At 38.2% G+C, this 20,075-nt stretch overlaps 4 protein-coding genes across 4 annotated transcripts; 2 read left to right on the top strand and 2 right to left on the bottom strand.

Moving 5' to 3' along the window:
* The first annotated feature begins 286 nt into the window (after positions 1–286).
* Positions 287–5,759, top strand: LOC111024053 (uncharacterized). The gene is made up of 3 exons (XM_022301631.2): positions 287–2,309; positions 2,809–3,911; positions 5,075–5,759. Exons 1-3 carry the CDS (start codon positions 816–818, stop codon positions 5,205–5,207), a joined length of 2,730 nt encoding a protein of 909 aa, XP_022157323.1. The 5' UTR covers positions 287–815; the 3' UTR covers positions 5,208–5,759.
* Positions 5,760–6,022: 263 nt separating this feature from the next.
* Positions 6,023–7,985, bottom strand: LOC111024054 (WEB family protein (DUF827)). Its single transcript, XM_022301632.2, has 2 exons — positions 7,557–7,985; positions 6,023–7,470 (listed from the first exon to the last, which is right to left on the bottom strand). The coding sequence occupies exons 1-2, from the start codon at positions 7,791–7,793 to the stop codon at positions 6,160–6,162; spliced, it is 1,548 nt and encodes a 515-aa protein (XP_022157324.1). The 5' UTR covers positions 7,794–7,985; the 3' UTR covers positions 6,023–6,159.
* Positions 7,986–9,943: 1,958 nt separating this feature from the next.
* On the bottom strand, positions 9,944–12,062 carry LOC111024046 (D-mannose binding lectin protein with Apple-like carbohydrate-binding domain-containing protein). Its single transcript, XM_022301623.2, has 2 exons — positions 11,367–12,062; positions 9,944–11,261 (listed from the first exon to the last, which is right to left on the bottom strand). Exons 1-2 carry the CDS (start codon positions 12,009–12,011, stop codon positions 10,239–10,241), a joined length of 1,668 nt encoding a protein of 555 aa, XP_022157315.2. The 5' UTR covers positions 12,012–12,062; the 3' UTR covers positions 9,944–10,238.
* A 5,222-nt stretch (positions 12,063–17,284) lies between these two features.
* On the top strand, positions 17,285–19,667 carry LOC111024026 (alanine--glyoxylate aminotransferase 2 homolog 2, mitochondrial). The gene is made up of 9 exons (XM_022301599.2): positions 17,285–17,613; positions 17,725–17,955; positions 18,044–18,214; positions 18,301–18,444; positions 18,521–18,700; positions 18,772–18,997; positions 19,077–19,190; positions 19,270–19,356; positions 19,455–19,667. Exons 1-9 carry the CDS (start codon positions 17,365–17,367, stop codon positions 19,496–19,498), a joined length of 1,446 nt encoding a protein of 481 aa, XP_022157291.1. The 5' UTR covers positions 17,285–17,364; the 3' UTR covers positions 19,499–19,667.
* Positions 19,668–20,075: the final 408 nt, after the last annotated feature.

The raw sequence follows: 20,075 nt of genomic DNA, 5'->3' as shown, positions 1-20,075 counted from the left end.
TATTTAAAAAATGATGTAATTACCGACTTTATATCATTTATTGGAATGTAAAAGCGTATTAATTAAATTTAGGACTGGTCTGATGAGAAAAATATTTGGTAATAAATGAGGAGGGGAGTAGTATGTATATAGGCTGAAATTCGATTACGAAATCCAAGGTCAAGGTTTTCGGACCAGGAGGTGCAAGAAAAGAAAGACAGGCGGTCCACGTGAACCGGGTCCAAGCCAGCGGATTATTGCTTCTGTAATTCGTTTACCCACGACGTTTAAAAATCCTTCATTTTATTCTCCTTCTCTCTCGTACTCTTATCCATCTCTTTTCAGAGTTTCTTCGCTCGGACGCACGACCTTGACGACGGCACCGACGCTCTTTGGACTAATCGGATCATCTCGTCGACGGAGGGATTTCTGGTTTTGAATCTGTATTTAATTGGGTTCTCATTTTTATATAATCTCGTGCTGCCATGGCTTCCGAATCTCCTAGTCTTTCCAATTCCTCAGCTTCCAGCGACTCCATGCCCTGAGAAATCTGAATAGTTTAACTTATCAATTTCACTGCTTCTGCTGATGTCCGATTCCCGAGGCATTAATGGAGGATTAGTATTCTGTATGCAAGGTTTCAAGATTTTATAGCTCCTAGGGTTCTCTACTTTCTTCGAAATTTCCTAATTGCTGTTTCTATTAGGAGGAGGGATTAGGGTTAGGGTTTTTGGCCGGAGGTTGCCGGAGGTGAAGATCGAGGATTGTCCACGGTTTTGGGGTTACTTCCGTTGGATTCTCGACGTGGAGCATAGGCGGCGTGGGTTTTGGGGATAATGTGTATACTGTGCGTGATTCAGAAGTGGTCTCGCCGGGTCGCTACGATGCTTCCTTGGTTAGTTATTCCGCTGATAGGACTGTGGGCGCTCTCTCAGCTATTGCCGCCTGCATTTAGATTTGAGATTACAACACCCAGGCTCGCTTGTGTTTTTGTGCTTTTGGTTACCCTCTTTTGGTATGAGATTTTAATGCCTCAGCTGTCAGCTTGGCGTGTGCGCAGAAATGCCCGGCTTAGGGAGAGGAAGAGATTTGAAGCGATTGAAATGCAGAAGCTCAGGAAAACGGCAACAAAACGATGTCGGAACTGCTTGACTCCATACAAGGATCAAAATCCTGCCGGTGGTCGGTTTATGTGCTCGTGCTGTGGTCATATTTCAAAAAGACCAGTTCTAGACTTGCCCATACCACCTGGGTTTTCAAATTCTGGTATTATTAAGGAACTTGTTGGAAAGAGTGGGAAAATATTGAACCAGAAGGTGTGGCCGGATAATGGGTGGATGTCTGGCCAAGATTGGTTGGAGAGTGGCAATTGGGTTGGAAAGTCTGTTGCCGGAAAATCTAGTTATTGGAGACGGAACGGCAGCAGTCTTTGTGGAGGAGATGAGCATTGTTTGACGGAGAAGTCTTATTCAGGTATTATGTTTTTCTGCTGTAACCTTTTTACATCTTCTTTCTTTAGCGTTAGATGGCTTTGCAGAAAACTGTTTAGGATAAGTTCATCAAGAGAAGACAGTTTATCTGATTCTGAGCATAGGGGGATATTGGCTAAGATGGGCGAGAATGGGGGCAGCTTCCAGGAGAGTAGGGTCGAAAAAGCCCGCAGAAAAGCTGAAGAGAAAAGACAGGCTAGATTAGAGAAAGAATTATTGGAGGAGGAAGAGAGGAAACAGAGGGAGGAGGTTGCAAGATTGGTGGAGGAACGCAGGAAATTGAGGGACGAGAAAAAGGGTGCGGAAAAGGATCGTGACAGAACATCACAACTTTTCAGAGAGAAGGATGGGAAAAAGGAGGCTGAAAAGAAACGGCAGGAGAGAAGAAAAGAGAAGGACAAAAATTCAAGTAAGAGTAATTCTGATGCAGAAGAGTTGGAGAGGAGAACTGGTAAAGAAAGTGAAAGGAAGCGGGATCAGGACAAAAAGGGTGAGATTGATCGTCGTGAGAGTCAAAAACTTGGGCCAGAAAGTGCTAAAGGCCAGAGCACAATGTGTCATAGTGTAAAGAGTATCCCTGGAAATAATTTTGGCCGAGGGTATGCTGGTTCCAGGTATCTTGATTGTATGCGGGGAACCTTTTTGTCTTCTTCTAAAGCATTTGGTGGTAGTAGTTTGTTTGGAAAGGTTTATAATGCCCCGGCTTCTGTTGTTAAAGAAAAATCTAACAATTCTGTTGATCATGTAAATACGTCTGTTTCTACAAGAGAAATGTGTCCATCTGAGCGTGTGATTGGGAAATCTGCTTTGAATGGAGATGATAAGAACATCAATCATCTAGTAAGTTCTATTGCTGTGTCATTTCCCCCACCCAACACACACACACACAGACAACAAACACTGTTTACTATGTCGTATGAAGGAATGACTTTGTTTTGTTCCCTCTCTTTTTTGAGTTCTTTTGGGAATAACTTCTGTCTGTAATTCTCGTATTTCTATAATTATGATCAACTAGAGAACAATTTTCCGATCTCCTTAGCTTTGTGGATAGGAGGCCCTTTTTTGTAGATACATACAGCTCTTAAAGAATGTTTGACGATTAGGAAGTTTACCTATATTTTAGGTATAAATTCTGCATTTTTTTTAATTGTCATATATGAACTTTATGCCCCTCAATATTAAAGAGATGACTTTCCCTGCATTTGATAAGGTTGTCTACACGATCCAGTTGGGAGTATTCAAAGATAGCTTTCAAAACCTAGATACTGCAGTTTTTCATATTAAATATTGGTATATTGAAATGAAGAGCAATGACCTGAAGTTCTTGTGTTCGCTGCAGGTATTCACTGAATCACCAGCTGTTGTAGCACCTAAGAAATCTTGGCAACAGCTATTTACCCGTTCGCCATCTGTCCCTTCATCCACTAGTGCCAATGTCATAAGTAGGCCGGTAGTGAAGCCCTTGCCCGATATTAGCAATCCACAATTGTCTGGACAAGTTATTGGTCCACAGTTATCTGGGCAAGTTCATGGACCACAGTTACCTGGGCAATTATCATCGACACAAACATATGATAATCCTATTAATTTTGGTCTGCCATCACCTTTTACTATACCTATATATCCTAAGGCCCCCACATGTAGTAGTTTAGGTTTTTCACCTGTAATTGAACCTCAATTTCCTCATGTTGCTGAAGGGACCCACGAGTGCATGCCTGAGGAACCGGAGCTTTTTGAAGATCCTTGTTACATACCTGATGTAGTGTCCTTGTTGGGTCCTGTATCGGAGTCGCTTGATGATTTTCGGTTAGATGTAGGCACTGGCTTTGTATCAGAAATTGGAATGGAAAGACCACGGACTCTAAAGACTGCTTCTTCTGAAATTAACAAACCATCTCCAATTGAGTCACCTTTATCACGGGAAAAGCATAATTGTTCTAATCAATTCCCCAGCACCCCCAAGGCTTTGGATCTGAAAGGCTCTCCTAAGGACGAAATGAATGGAAGTGAGATGGGAACATGGCAAATGTGGAACAGTTCTCCCTTTGGCCAGGATGGTTTAGGCTTAGTAGGCGGCCCGGCTAGTTGGATTCTTCCTGCTGAATCTAATAGATTAACCAAGGACGATTTTTTCCAGCCCCCTCCTCAGAAAACCATTCCACCGGCATTCATTAAAGAGGATCAGGTCTTGTCTGGCACACTTTCTTCTCAGAATGTTTTTCTTGGTAATGGGCAAAGTGTTGGAACATTTAACCCTGTTATGGGCAGTGATCACGATCCGTGGTTAAAGAAGCCTTTCTATCCGCCAATATCTAGAAGTGAAAACAACTTCACTGTTAAGCCTCAGGATGAAACTGTTCAGAATGAAATGATGTATGGTAGTCCCAGCAGATCATCCACTATCCATCCGTTTGAGCTGCCTGCGACTAGTTGTTGGCCAATGTAAGTCCTGTCATGGAAAAATTTTCTGTTACTATTTTGTAATTGTTAAATTATTACGCGGCTGATTAAATTATGATTGGTGGCTGTCCTAGTTTTTGCCGAGCATATATAAATGCATACATGCATACCACACACTTTTTCCTGACTTCAGATATGTTCTGTCTTGACTGTCTGCAGATGCATCCTTGCATTGAAGACCGTGGGATAGATTTACAATAGTCTATGACTGTTCTTTTTACCTGAGTTGTTTTATTTGATCTCATTTTATTTTTATAAGAAACCGAGCTTTCATTGAGAGCAAATGAAAGATACGAAGAGCCAACAAAAACAACACAAGCTATAAGAAGTGGCCCAATCTAGAATAACGACACCTAACTGATAATTACAAAACTCCAAAGTTAAATGTAGCTATTTCTCACACTTCCTCCCAAGGCCTCTTTTGACCTCCTTAAAAATTATGTCGTTCCTCTCAAGTCAACCCCCCAACAAAATTGCCAAAAAACAAGCCTGCCACAAATGCTTTCGTCTATACCAAAAAGAGGGAAAGAGCAACTCCTCCTCCACAGTCCCTGTTGAGAGCCTAAGGAATGTTCTTCTGTATATACTGCTTGTTTCATATAGTAACTCGTAATTGATTTTTGACCTACAAGATTTTGTTCCTATTAACTACCACGGTGTCGAAATTTGTGCTTGCATTTCAACATATGCCTCCTTTAGTAATGTTCTTGTTGGAGATATGTGCTGTTTGGAACCGCTGCTGATTAGTTAAGGAAAATGGTATAATTCTCAAACTTATAATAGGGGTGAACATTCTCATGTCTGTCTGCTAATTTTATGGACAAATTAATATGCTATTGATTTGATTGGTAGCAGTGGTGCAAGAACCGCCTCTTTAAGTGAATGCAAAAGAAAAGACCTTATGAGCTCTTTTCGTCTGGGGTGTGAAAATACATTGCGAGTGACGGTTTATCGTGGACAAGTTGCATTTCTAGTGTAGTTAACATGATACATGGAAAGAGTTAACTATCATGTGTCACTGTGATGGAATTATGCTGTGTATGATTTCATGGCTTAGCTTGAGGATGATTCTGAACAATGATTTTACAGAGTAGTGGAATGAGTATTATATCTCGAGTTCACTGATTGTAATTTTATTGTGGCAGAGAATGGGATGCACAAGGCGCAGGGATGGGAGTCGGAAAGGCATCGGTTGTGAAGCCTCCGCCTGTGGGGGGTCTATTTCCCACACCAGATGTACAGTCACTGTGGTCTTTTGATATGAAAACGGGAAACTAACACTATATAAAAGGGTCTTATTAAAAAAAAAAAAAATCTTCTGTTCTCCAGAGGCAAATAGTCTCCGGGGATATATGGAGAGTTTAGAAGAATACTGGAATCCAATGTCTCCTGTTGTAAGGGAGATTGATGTTTACTTAGAAGTAGCACGGATAGGAATACACGTGGCATGCATTTATTTGTGCATCAGGTAACCGTTAGGGGTCATCATCCAATATAATCCATCATATTTGAAAGTTTCTATAACGGTAACACTGGCAAGAGATAGAGAGGAGGGGGGCATTTTGAAGAAAAACAAAAATGTAGCCTATTCCTGTTCTTCCTATTCCCTATTCCATTCTCGCCCTGAGCCTCACTACTAATTACTGGATGCCATCTGTGGAAATATCTCACACACATCTCATCTGCTCATCAACATCCACTTCTGTTATATAATACAGTACACTCTCCCTTATATTTTGTCAGCATGGAATGGAGATTTTTACTCCCTAAATCATATTCTTCTTCTCCACGTGTATAATTTTAATGTAGTTAGTTTTGAGATGCATTGGAGATGTAGGTTTTGTCTCCCACCACCTCCCCATGTGAAAGTTTCTATGCCTGTTGCTGTTTTTGCTACTTGTTTACCTGCTATGCTTATAACAATTGAACTTGTATTTTGATCCAAAACTTGTACCATGAATGCGCAACAAAAATGAATGTTGTAACTTTGGAGAGCAAACAATGAGGGCTAGACATTGGACTTTATTTGGTTACTGCTAGCTTTTCCCCGAATAGTTTGATCAATCCCCCTGAAGCAGCGTGGAGAGAGTGGGTAAAGAGTTATATCATCAATCAAATCTTTAGAACAAGCGTCACACTAATCGTAAAAACAAAAGAATTTGGAGGAAATACACAATCAATTCCAAAGCAGTAGAATCACAAATCCTAATTACATAGTTTACACACAGCATCATTTGAGGTTAGGGGTTGGCTTCTTCCTCTTCTGATTATTATTGTTCTGCTTTGCTAAGAATAAAGGGAACCGAGCAGCAAATCCCGATTTCTTTCGCTTCCTATTTGACTGTTTCTGATCGCTTTCTCGTTCAACCCTCCTGCAATTCGGCATATCGTGATTTTGCTTCCCGAGCATCTGCGCCAGCGACACCTTTCGCTTCAAGAACCCCCTCTCCGCCACCATCCCCGACTTCAATTCTTCTTGCAGAAACAGCTTCCTGCTCAGTATCTGTCCTATTGATAGAGTTGGCTTCAGAACTGGCGTGGTGGTGGATTCATGGACGAGCATCCTTGGTCCATTGACAGTCACAGCAATTGGACAGTACTCCATCTTCTTATCACGCTCCCATCCCCATTTCTCCACTGCTTCTTTTACTGCAATCTCTTCCCTCTTTGCAGCCTCCATACTGTTCAGAGCCTCTTCCAATGCAAGTTTTGTGCTCTTGATTTCTTCCGTTGCTTCTTTCACCTGTTTCAACAGTTTCATTTTTGACTCGTTTCCCTTCTCAACTTGCTTGAATTCTCCTCCAGATTGAATCTCTTGGTTCGTTAAGACCTTGACATCTTCCAATGTAACAGCTTCAGCTACTTTTGCTGCCTCCTTCATTTTTGCAGCTGCTGCCAATCTAATTTCAGCCGTTCTTATCTTGGCCTTTCTTCTTTCGATCTTCGATATCGTCCTCAGGATTTCCGATTTTGCAGCTTCCCCCATTTGTTTAAACTTCTCTGCCTCGGAATTCAAAATCTGCAGCTCCTTGAGAATTTCAGAACCCTGTTCATCATTGCTAGAATCCCCTGCAACTTGAAGAAGCTTCTGCCTTGTTTGATTCAGTTGTTCCTCAACTAATGACATTTTCAAAGAATTCTGCTTCAGTCTCTCCCGAGTTCTCTCCAGCGACAGCCTCTCTCTCTCTAATTTCTTGTTAAATACCTCCATTGAAGCTCGAATCTCAGCAATCCCTTTAGTGGTTCTGTTCAGATTCCGCTGTGCCTGCTTGAAACTTTCCACAAATTTCAGGCTTTGAATCTTGGGATAGCCATTGTTTTCCTTATCGTCTTCTTCTTCGGCTGCAGAATCCGTGTTTTTAATACTTACTTGAGATGTTCCCTTCCACAGCTTCTCTTTCAAATCCTCAACAAACGATCTGGTCGATTCAAGTTCTTGTAAAATATGCAGAGTTTCCCTCTGCTTCAAAATCAGATCATTTTCCAGCTCACATGCCTGCTCCTCCAGCTTTTCGAAGCTAATTTCTTCAACTTCATGTCGCTGACAAAAAATTTCGAAAAACGAAACTTGTGACAGATGAATCAAGAACCAACCCAAAACAGAGGGATAGAGAGAAAAGAGCTGACCTCGTTTTCGAAGGGCTTGTTGGAGGGTTTCCAGTAGCCGACTCCACCGAAACGACAGACAGCTTCCTTAACAGATTCGAAGGGGGCCGACGTGTCGATCTCGGCTCTCAGATTGATCTCCTTCCCATAACCCACGTCTGATTTTGTCTCCATTTTCGCAAAATCCGATCTTTGGCAGCTCTCTACGCCAGGCCCCACACACCCATCTGCTCCACAAACTGCCTGCGTTTCATCCATGGAGCCTTGAGAACAACCAAATTCTTCACGGAAACGACAACGGAAATTATTGACTGGAGTAGAACAAGAAGATTAATGCAATGGACAAGGAAGAAAAAACGAGCGAGACAAAGCAGGTTGAAATCCAGACGTTGATGGGTTTTATTTAAGGAGAGAGAAATAAAGTAAACGAATGGAAACGAAATGACCGATGGCCAGGTCGGGTCATTGATATTTGAAGTTTGAAGCCTGTGGGGTCACAATGTCCAACGGCAACATACGCCAACGGCTTTCAACGCTTTTTTTTCTTTTTTTTTTTGCTTTTTTGCTTTTCTTTTTGTAGACCGTTTAAAGCATTTACAATTACAATTCAAGATGAAGAAGCTTAAAGGCATTATTTGGAATTGGCTTGGCTTCCACTTTGGCCCCTCATTATCCTTCACAACCAAAAACAATGATGCTACATTTCTTTACTGTTCTTTTATTCAAACTTCAATTTTAATACCCTAATGTAGTCAAGTTATAGTATTTTATTTCTTGTATTTGTCAAGCAATACTTTGACTAATTGTGTTGAAATTGAACTACTTTTACTTTTGGTCACTTTTGGGAGTTTGGTAACTTTACTTACAATTTTGATTTTAAAAGTAATCTTTTATAATAAAATAGAGAAGAGATAAAAGATGAACATGTACGTATGAAAATGAGTTTTTGATTAGTAGAATGCCCCTGAAATTACAGAAAAGGCCCCTTGTGAAGCAGGCCGGCCCATGATTGTACTCCTCAAAACTTTACGTCGGCCCACATTCCAACCAACAAAGTCCTCCCCAGTACGGTGGGCCACAACAATAAGCTCCGAAAAAGCATAAAGATTAGTACATTCATAGCCTATTTAGAGACTATAATTACCTAAAAGATTGAATTGTATAAAATTTACACTTTTGTCATTGAAACAACCTCATTTACGATGGTACCCATCATCCAATTTACTAATATATCCTTTTGTATCTCATCTCAATATTAATTAATTTTAAAAATCCAAAATCGGCTACTTTGGAGTTGGAGGTTACATTTTAAATTCCTTAAATTTTGCCTAATTAGACTTTTCAAAATTGAAAAATATCAAATCCCCAAAATCCCCATTATTGAAAAAATTCGAAAACCTCATTCCTCCGACTTTTCTTCTTCTTCTATCGTTCTGTTTCCGTCCATTCCTCCGTCTCCGGCCGCCGTCTGCGTTCCTTTATCTCCGACCGCCATCTCCGTTCTTCTTTGTCGCCAGAACAATCCGTCTAGCTTCTCTTCAGTCTTCGACCGTCCGTCAATTGTTTCCGTTCGTTTATCCCGAGGTTTCCCTTTTGTCGCTGGCTGCCCGTCGATCATTCCAGCCCTGCATTTATCCCAGCTATTGTCTAGTCGCTAGAAGATTTGTAGGTTATTTGCTTTGTTTGTTAATTGTATAGGAATATAATCGTATATACTTTATAGCCAGATATAGGTTATATCTCCATATAAATATATGTTCTAATAACTATAGTTTATATCACCATTGTTAAGTATATGTTGATTAAGTTTATAGTCGGATATAGTTTATATTTTCATATAACTGAAAAGGTAGTCGGAGATATATATATATATATATATATATATATATATATATATATATATATATACATATTTTCTATGTAATAAAATGAAAAATATTTGTAATAAATTTCATTCTTTAGTAGAATTCTGTAGTAGAATATATTAAAGAGTAAATTAGGGAATTATGAGAATGATTGATTTAAGTTCCACAGTAATTTAATGTTTACAAAATTGAATTTGTAATATTAATCTTTTACATTTAAATAAAAGACAAATTATAATAAATATAAATGCCATAAATAAGGACAAATTTGACATTTAAAAAAAGTTTTAGATCAAGAAATGTAAGACTCTAAAATTTGTAAACATGGGACCATTTGTAAAAATAAGTTTGCAAAATAGCTTATCCAAGACATTATCTCATGATGCAATTTTTCAGCTAGCTCCATCCGTAAGAAGTAAGAAGTGACGGGAACACAGTGAACACCAAAATCTTTGCTATGAATTGACTAAGTTGTAATTCAACTAATTAAGACATATATCCCAATTATATATCCCAACCAGGATCATGGTTAAAAAAAATAAATAAAACAAACACAGTAGATTGCATTCCATTTTAACTTTTAAGACAGAAAAATTCGAAATTAAAATAATAACAATAAAGACTATTGGAACCTTGTTTGGTTTAAATGGTATTTTGACTCACTTGTTCTGTCCCACGAGTTTTGAGCAAAAAATGCCAGTTTTGCCGCATTCATCAGCTAAGCTATATCCCCCAACTTGACCAAAAAAACAACAATTTTGTCGCTCCCTCCAATTCACATGAACAGAAAAAAATAGGGTAAAAAAAAAAAAAAAAACTAAGGAACAAAAAGTGATAGTCAAGAATGGGTATCTGTATCCACCAAATTGTTCCTCCTCCTGTTGATGAAGTAGTAGCCAAGGCCTCCAAAAACAGCAAGAATAATGAAGGCATCAACCACCCCCACCACTGGAAGTATCCATTTCTTCAGACTTGACTTATGGCGCCCCAAACCACTCCCCTTTGGAACCTTTACCATATAACTCAACCCCATTTCCCTCTCTCTCTCTATCTGTTTCACCCCCATCACCACCCTGTACGCGTAGCATTCCCCTCCTCCTCCGCCGCCGCCGGAGTAGTGCAAAGCCGCCGCGCATTTGCAGTCCTCCAAGCACCAAATCCCACATTCCTCTTTACTCACATTCACTCTCTTAGGAGCCTCTCTCAGAATGCTACTTATCCCCTCCAATTCGATCATCTCCGCCTCAATTCCCCCGCAAAATCCACCGCTATTTATTTCCTCGCCGCCGCACTTCGAATTCCCCATTTCAACCCTGATGCACGAACACGAATTCGAGAACGTGCAGATTCCGTACGGCTTACAAGCCAGAGGAAGATCGCACGTCGTTTTCAGCGCTCGAAACGAAGCCTCGAAAATCCCCTTTTGGGGGGAGTAAGAGTAGAGCCCCAGGTTCCCCGTTGTGTTCCCCAGCGCCAGAAATCTCAGTGGCTGTTCGCTTTGTGACGGGATCGTTGCGATTTTCTTGGCTTGGTCGCTGAAGATGTCCAGACCCTGCGTATTCAGTGTGATAAATGAGAGGTTTATGTTGTTCGGAGGGTTGAATTCCCAGTAAGAATACTTGGATTTGGCAGAGTTTGAGTTTATGTAGAGGGCCAGTCTTTGGGGTTCGATTTCGAAGGAGTAGAAGGAGGTTGCGTTTGCGTTTGCGTTTGCGTTTGTGGGGAAGGAAGTTAAATGGGTATTCGCATTTAGGCTCTGCCCCAAAAGCATAACGTCGGTTGGGAAATTGAAACTCTGCCATTTGATGCTCTCCAAAGCATCCACTAAAGCTAAATTCCCAGTTCTCAGTATTCTCAGCTTCTGCACCGTCACCATCAAATTCAAAACACACAGTCAGAAACTCAACTCAACCATCCATTCCATTCAACAACTGAACAAAACGACGTCGTTTTCGGTTTCCTGTACCTCCACGCCTTGTCCGGAAGTCCCCGTTCGCCATCCCACGTGGCCGGCGGGACCCTTCAGCCTCAAGTCCCCGTCGCCGGTGAGTTCCAGCACGCATTTCTCCGCCGTGTAAAACCGGGAGAAGTGGCCGGAGCTCCACACCTTAACTCCCCCGAGGAAAACTTGCAGCGAACACGAAAAGTTCCCTTCGATTGCTTCCACGGCCAGGGCTGCTCGGAAACTGGGCGGCGTTATTTGCTGGGTCTCAATCAGAAACGCCCTTCCGATGAACCCCTCGCCGTACTCCGCCGGAACTGCCAGAGTAACTTGGTAGCCGGTAAAAATATCAGTTCTGCAATGGGCATGGCCCAGATTGAACAAAACTACAATGAGAAAACAAAACTGAGCAGCTACCTTCATCGGCGGAATTCGGAAATGTATGACGAACTTTTCAAAATCGACAACCAAAAGAAATTGGATGTTTGCGGGAGGTGGAGCATTAGAATTTTCGGGGGAAATTTTGCCTGCTCTGACTATGAGTGAGAGTGAGAGTGAGAGTGAGAGTGAGAGTGAGCCCATTCCAATTTCCACTCTCGAAAAGGGAAATGAGCTTTCATTTTGCCTGCTATGGCAACGTTGAAATGTTAGTGGACTCATTAATTGCATCCAGGTCCAGTTATTCTTAATTATTATTTATCCATAATTGCTAAAGTAAATTCCAGCAGTAATTAAAGCTTTCTCCGCCTACAGCCTGTCCATGTGACTCACACTTTTCTTTTCTTTTGTAAATAAATTTTGTCTTTTGTTTAATTATACATTATCTAGGTACACTGTGCTTTTAATTGTGTTCTTTTATTGTATTCGAAAAAATCATGATAATTGTGTTCTTTTGCTCACTTTTCAAACCAAAAAAAAAGTGTTATCAATTGCCAAGCCACAATTGTACAAAAAATTTTATGTAGCATTGTAGCTCTTTTTCTCTAAAGCAAATTTTTTCATCGTTTTAAGTCCTCACCTCATATATTTATTGTATTAAATGGAATTGAGTTGATGTACCTTATCTATGGATCGTCTATAATTTAATTTCATCATTGTTGTGATAAACTTTTAAAGTGACACTACAGAAATTATGTGACATTTATTCAGAGGATGATCAAATTTCTATGATATTTATATTTATACAACCTTCTGTTAGCAGTTCTTAGAACATTTTGGTTGTATATAATATGTTTGCTTCGACTTTAAAAAATATATATACATAAAAAGAATATTTTATATGTGTGCGGGCTCAAATTTGTGTGCATTTGTCACATTATAATGTCAAGTTGAAGTTGAGGAGGGAGAAAAGGGAGTGGAAGTAGGTTAAGGAAAGGGATCCACGTGGCATGTGGGACCGAACCAAACAATATAAGAGGCTGGAGTTGGCCGTATGTATCGATTGCCACTTTCTTTCTAGTGGGCCGCATCTTTTCCTCACTGCCATGATTTGATGCTCTATTTGTCTGCCACGTTTCGGGTCCACGTATGACACGTTTTATGATGACTTTTTTCTCACGTTTCACTGACGTGTAATCTTCCACGTCAGGGCAAGTTGGGCTCGTTCGACGCTCGGTCCCAGCCTAAATGAAGCCCGGTCCAGTTACTTTGGGCTCCTTAAACCTGTTCAAATTTGGAATAAACGGGCCGATCAGCCATGATACATGATCTGGCCCTAAAGTGAACATCGGTTTTCTTTGGGCTCTGAATGCACTAGTGGGCCTGAATTACACATTTCAATTCGATTCTAGTTTCCCAAACTTTTGGTAAATCCTTGACGAAACTTTAAAAACAAAAGCTGTATTGTGTAATTCATTTACGATGGATCCTATCACTGAGATTGTACACATATTAGTATTTACAATTTTTTTAGTACAAGAACTACTATGTATAATATAATTAATTTGATTGTTACTACGTATAAATGTAATTAATCCGATTGAGTTGATTGAGGATTAAAGAAATGGCATGGGGTGATGATGCAACATCATTATTTTGGGAGATTTAATTAGTGGAGTGAACTAGTAACCATAAACAATGATAAGTTCTCATAATTAATCGTTAAGAGCATAGCTCACCTTCTTATTTCGTTGAGCTTGGAGGTTCAAATCACCATACCTCCAATATGGACTCTCGTTTAACTAAAAGTAGGTGCTTCAGTTATGTAAATTATAGGGACAATATGAGACAATTTATGGTACTACTGAAGTACCATACTCCTTAAAAATAGAATAAATGGTCTTCATATCATGTTTAATACACTGCTGATGATTTGACAAGCAGTAAATGAAAGGATGCATGATCTTCTCAAATTACCAAAAAATTTTCCAAACAAGATCTAGTGATCTTACGCCATAGCTCACCATATGTTATTAAGCATGTGGTAAGTGTGGACATACCTGCCATCTACCAAGTCTATATAGCCGTTAATTTTGAATAAGTATTGAAGACCACTATTTCGCAAGCATCACATTAGTGTATAGCTTCTTGTTTAGTGATATTTAGTTGGATTGTTTGTTGAATAAATTAACGCAGCTCGGTTACTACTTGTACAAGAAATTAGTACAACGATCTCTTAAAGAAACAAACTTTTATTAGGCGAAAGTGTACAAATGGACACTTTTTAAGAGAAAACTCTCTCACACTCTAACTTTCACTTTCTTCACGTACTAGCTACTCTTGATTCACTCTTTTCACTTGATTTTCTTGTCTAATATGTGGAAACATCTCTCCTATTTATAGAAGAAAAATCCATGAAGCTCAAATAAATAGATTGTTCTAGCTATATACTTCTTAATCTATTCTTATAAAAAAGAATTCTCTATAATCTCTTGGAGCTTAAAATATTTCTACCTTTATATATTTATTTACAATCTTCGAGAACACACTAATTATTATATTTAAGAAAAATATGTGACAACTTTAGATAGTTACGTATGTATTTTAGTATTGTTGTGTAACTTTTGTACGCATAGAAATTAAAAGTTGTATTCACCCCACCGAAAGCATCCGACCTCAGTCAGTTGCGTGGAGAACTACGAGACTTGCTAGGTTGGTAAGAAACAAGGGACCAAAAGACATGACACGAAGGAAGTAGCTGCTCCACTCTACAACGCAATAATAAGTTATATTAAACACAACAAAAACAAAAATGGAGAGACTCGGAAACGCTATAGCTATAGGCTGCTGAAATTGATGCATTTTTTTTTTTAATTTTTTCTTATTTTTTAACACATTCATTCTCCATCAACTTCTTTACCTGATCTCATCTTCCCCTTATTTCAACCACATTCATTCTCTCTCTATATATTACAATTATTATTTAATTGTCATTATTGTTGGAAGAGATATGTAGGAATTGACAAAAGGTTGATGATGGGAGATTGCACGGATGGCCTGTGCTCTGCATCAACTTAAAAAAAAAACCATAAATATTTTGGATGTATGTTTTGGTATATATAAAAAAATTAGATTAAAAAGTAGACAATATCATATTATTACGAATGTATGGAAAAAAAAATGATGTGTTTAATAAGTAATATATATCATAATTGTGCTTTAGATATTATCCAAACAAACGTAATCTCCAATATAGGTCTTTGACTTTGTTTATGGGTGGAATTATAAATATAGATAATTTCATTCTATTTTACTGATATGCAAACAAAACAATTTATAAAATAAAGATATTCAAATTGGAAGGTCCAAAAGGTTTATTTGTGATGACCTTGCTTCACCTAGTAACTATTTTTTTTTCAAAATTAATATTGTTGAATACGCTCGTTCAAGCCTGATTAAATGAATAAAACATATTTGACACTTTTGGGTAAATCAAGCCTTAGAAAATGGAAAGTTTCTTTGTTTTTGTTAAATCATTAATTAAGAAGACAGCTGTTTGATCAGAACCGTAATTGAAAAGGAAAATTAATGAGCTTTCTTGAATGTAATTAGCAACAAATCAAACTCTCCAAAAGCATCCTAAAGAAGGAGGATGTTCTTTTTCCCCAGAAGTGCAATATATGAAATTATGAGATAAAGGAAACGAAAGTGGGAGTGCATCAAAAACTGAAAATGAATCAAAATAGTTTAGGATTGATTTTATATGTGTTTGGAGAATAATGGACACCAAAACCAACGTGGAAAGGTGACCCATTTCCTTTAAAGGCTGCCGTTTGGATAAGTTAATTTGGTGAAGGATTAATGAACTGCTGATTTGTTGGGATGATCCTCTCTCTCTTTCTCTTCAAAAAATAAAAAATAGATTTCCAACTCAGAGTAGATGCATAAGGATTCTCGGTTTAGCGTGGAGTATTGTCGTTTCTTTGTTATATTTTACGTTTAAATGTTTTTTTCTGCTTTTAAAATATTTATTTTAATATTCTTATTTTTAGTTTTTGTAATTTTAATTCATACACTTTATTTATTTTCATTTGTATACTTTCTAAAAGGTGATTATTTTAATTTTTATGGGTAATATTTTAATATAAATTTTATTTACAATAAAAATCTTTTAGTACAAGTTTATGGATACGTTTCAACACTAAAATAATATTTAAACCTATTTTTATATTGAAGGTTGATAATTTTCTATATTTATCCTTCCTTCAAATTAGGCATTTATTATTATCAAACAACACCTCCTATGTCACAATTTTTTTTTTTGAATAATCCTATATCACAAATAATAAAATTGTGTTTTCCCTTAGAAATTAAGAGACTTCAACTTTAGTCTAAATCGTATTTTAGACTCATCAATCAAACATAAATAACATAAACTCAAAATTTCAATAATTTATTAAAAAAACATAGAATTAGATGAACAAGATAATTGTACTAAGAAACCAAATTGATAAAATAAACTCTAAAAATTTAAGGATATGTTTGATTGGTGATCCGAAAGCAAAGAATTCAATGAAAACATGGTTGTTTTCAGTGTTTTAATTTGAGAAATGTGATTGGTAGCAGACTTGGAAATTGAATCTCAATTTAAAAGTCTGTTGTTAATATATTTGTAAGCTAGTGGTAGTTACTATTTAAATATTTAGTTAAATCTAAAATAATAAGAATTGATTTATTAACATATATGTTGTAAATTTTATATAATTATTATTTTACAATATTATATATTTTATAATATATTATATTTTAATTTTTTAGTTTTAACAAAAAATGAGATGAGTTTTTAACCTGATGTATATTTATCCAAATTTGTATTTTTTAATGTAATTTTGCATTTTAAAATTTCAAATTCAAAATCTGAAACATTGAAAATTGAAAATATAAAAATATTGTTTCACAATTTCGACAGTTTGGACCCTAAGAATCTGAAAATAGTTTATATTCATTGATCCATTTGATTTAGAGAATCTGAAAATAATTTGTATCATCTAAATATGCCCTCAAAATTTGTGGTTAGTCAAAGGAATATATATTAAGTTCTATTAATTCTAGAAGTTTAAATTATAAGATGAGTTTAATTATATATATAATTGGTTCCTAATGCACTCTAAAAAAGTTTGTTATAAGATGAATTTAATTAGATATTTAGTTTATTCTTAACACGCCTCTGATCATATGAGGACTAAATCAAATGTAATACATGTGTCAAGTGGCCATTGACACCTCATAGAATTAAGTTCAACTTTAGCATATTTGAGCGTCTAATTAACAACTAATTTGTTTATTTTACTAACAAAAGAAAATGTAATATGTGAGTGCCAGAAAATGCAATGTAATATTTGTTGTTAATATTGCCGTATTTTATTTCCCTATTTATGGAAGAACCACTGTAATTTACTGAAGATGTGGGGGTAATTATGGGTATTAAGAAACCAACCAGAAGCCGCCAGGTCATCATTTTCCCTTCGTCTCTCTTGCCCGTTCGTTTATAAACAACAAACCTTCCCTCTCGTCTTTCGTAATTCATACACGAATTTTGCATTTCCTTTTTCCATAAGCAGAGTTGGACGAAAGAGGAACAATAATGCACAGATTTACAGGCAACCGGATATTGGGGGAAAGATTGTCGTGTACCCGATGGCGACGGTGGTTCTCTGTGCAGGCCGCCGGCCGGAAGGAGATCTCCGGCGGTGACAACGAGGCCGCGATCATCCCGAAATTGCCAGCCTTCGAGTATTGTCCTCCGCCCTACGACGGCCCCTCCGCGGAGGAGATCATGGCGAAGCGGAAGGAATTCCTCAGCCCTTCCATGTTCTGCTTTTATAAGAAACCCGTTAGTTAGTTTTTATTTCTGATTCTGGCATTTTGGGAACGTGTAATTGTATTAATTAATTATAAAAAGTGAAAAATAGAATTGAAGGGCGTTATTTGGGGTGTGGTGCAGTTAAACTTGGTGGATGGAAAGGGGCAGTACTTGTTCGACGAGGAAGGGCGGAGATATGTGGACGCGTTCGGGGGAATCGCGACGGTGAGCTGCGGCCACTGCCACCCCAAAGTGGTGGAGGCCATAATCAACCAAGCCAAACGCCTTCAACACTCCACAATTCTCTATCTCAACAATGCCATCGCTGATTTCGCCCACGCACTCGCCTCCAAATTGCCTCCCAACCTCAAAGTCAATTCACTCTTTTTCTCTTTTAATTTCTAATTAACAATTAATTGAGATTAAATTAGGCAATTGGGCATTTGGGAATTTGGCACAGGTGGTGTTCTTTACGAATTCGGGAACAGAAGCCAACGAGCTGGCGCTGATGATGGCCAGGCTCTACACTGCCAACCACGACGTCATCTCTCTCAGGAACTCTTATCATGGTAATGCCGCCGCTACCATGGCCGCCACTGCTCAGAGCATTTGGAAATTCAACCTCATTCAGGTGTTTGTTTGTTTGTTTTCTCTCTCTCTGTATTTTTTTTTTAATTAGATGACTGATTTGATTTCGGTTAATATTATAATACATAGAGTGGGGTTCATCATGCTCAGAATCCAGACCCCTACAGAGGCATCTTCGGATCAGACGGAGAGAAGTACGCCACAGACCTGCAAGAAATCATCCATTATGGAACTTCCGGCAATATCGCTGCCTTCATATCCGAAGCTATACAAGTAATTGATTTAATAGTTGTCCATCGGAATCATTAATTTAGCAATATCATTCTCATTCTTCTGTTTTTGGTATCAGGGAGTGGGTGGAATCGTTGAACTGGCCCCTGGATACTTGCCGGCGGCGTACAAAATCGTAAGAAACGCCGGCGGGCTCTGTATCGCTGATGAAGTCCAAGCCGGGTTTGGGCGAACAGGATCCCACTTCTGGGGGTTTGAAACCCAAGGCGTTGTGCCGGACATCGTCACCATGGCCAAAGTACGTAATTAAATTATTACAATTTAAAAAAAATATATGTTAATTTTGATATTGTTTTGTTTTGTTTGTAGGGAATTGGGAACGGAATCCCACTGGGCGCTGTGGTAACGACTCCAGAGATCGCACAGGTCCTGACTCGAAGCAGTTATTTCAACACCTTCGGAGGGAACCCGGTCTGCACAGCGGCCGGCCGGGCCGTTTTGGAAGTAATCGAAAAGGAGAAGCTTCAACAAAACGCATTCGACGTCGGCACGCATCTCAAGAACAGGCTCACTGCGCTCCAACATAAACATCAACGTACATAATTAAATAATTAATCCACTTTTTTTTTTGGAAGTTGGAAATTGAATTAATTAATCAAACAAAACAACTGCAGTTATTGGAGATGTGAGAGGAAGAGGACTGATGCTTGGCGTTGAGCTCGTCACCGACCGACAGCTTAAAACTCCAGCCAAGGCTGAAACTCTGCACCTCATGGACCAAATGAAAGGTTTCTTTTTTTTTTTTTTTAATACTCAATTTTTTTAGTTATTTTGTATCTGACATGATAATTAAATTTTGAAATGGAGATTTGGGGCTGCTGATCGGGAAAGGTGGGTGCCATGGGAATGTGTTTAGAATCACTCCTCCGCTCTGCTTCACTAAACAAGACGCAGGTCAAAATCAATCCTTGGTTTCTCACAAATGGTCTGTGTCTGAATCTGAATGACCAACAAGTTTGGAATATTTATAATTGTCTTTGTCTTTCTTGCAGATTTTCTTGTGGACGTAATGGACTACACGATGTCCAAGATCTGAACTTCAAAAGGGGAAAAAAAGAACAGTTAAACTTCAATGTAAATTTATTGAGAATACTAGAGATCGTAGCCGTCAAATCTGTATCATAATTCATATGGGAATGCTACTTTGTGTTGTGAGTGGTAAATTGTTACATATATATATAATATATATACAGAAATTGGCATCAGATGTTTGGTAAATGATCGGATATATGGGTCAATTCCTCCATGTCTAAATTGACACAAAATCCACCAACGTAAATCCATATATTCTACAAAATCCCCAATAATCATGTTACAACCAAATGATGGAAATCTAGAGGAATTGGAACCAGAAAAGCTGGAAAACTGGAACAATCGTGGAGAAGAGATGAGGACATTATGAACTCGTTCAAAGTTCTGGTTTTTTTTTCCTACTTTTTCCAGTTTTCTAGTATTTAAATTCTCTGGAGTAGGAGAATTAATCATACAATAAATAAGCAAACGTGCAAAGATTATTTCAAACTGGTAAAAGAACTTGTCATTTTACAATCATAAAAGCTCAACAGTATAAATAATGAGATTTTGAAACTAGCCAAATCATACGCAGAGGAAAG

This window comes from Momordica charantia (genome assembly GCF_013281855.1).
Source record: "Momordica charantia cultivar OHB3-1 chromosome 5 unlocalized genomic scaffold, Mcharantia_2.0 BLBB01000005.1, whole genome shotgun sequence".
Taxonomy (NCBI): Eukaryota; Viridiplantae; Streptophyta; class Magnoliopsida; order Cucurbitales; family Cucurbitaceae; genus Momordica; species Momordica charantia.
This window is presented reverse-complemented; position numbering and strand designations above follow the sequence as displayed.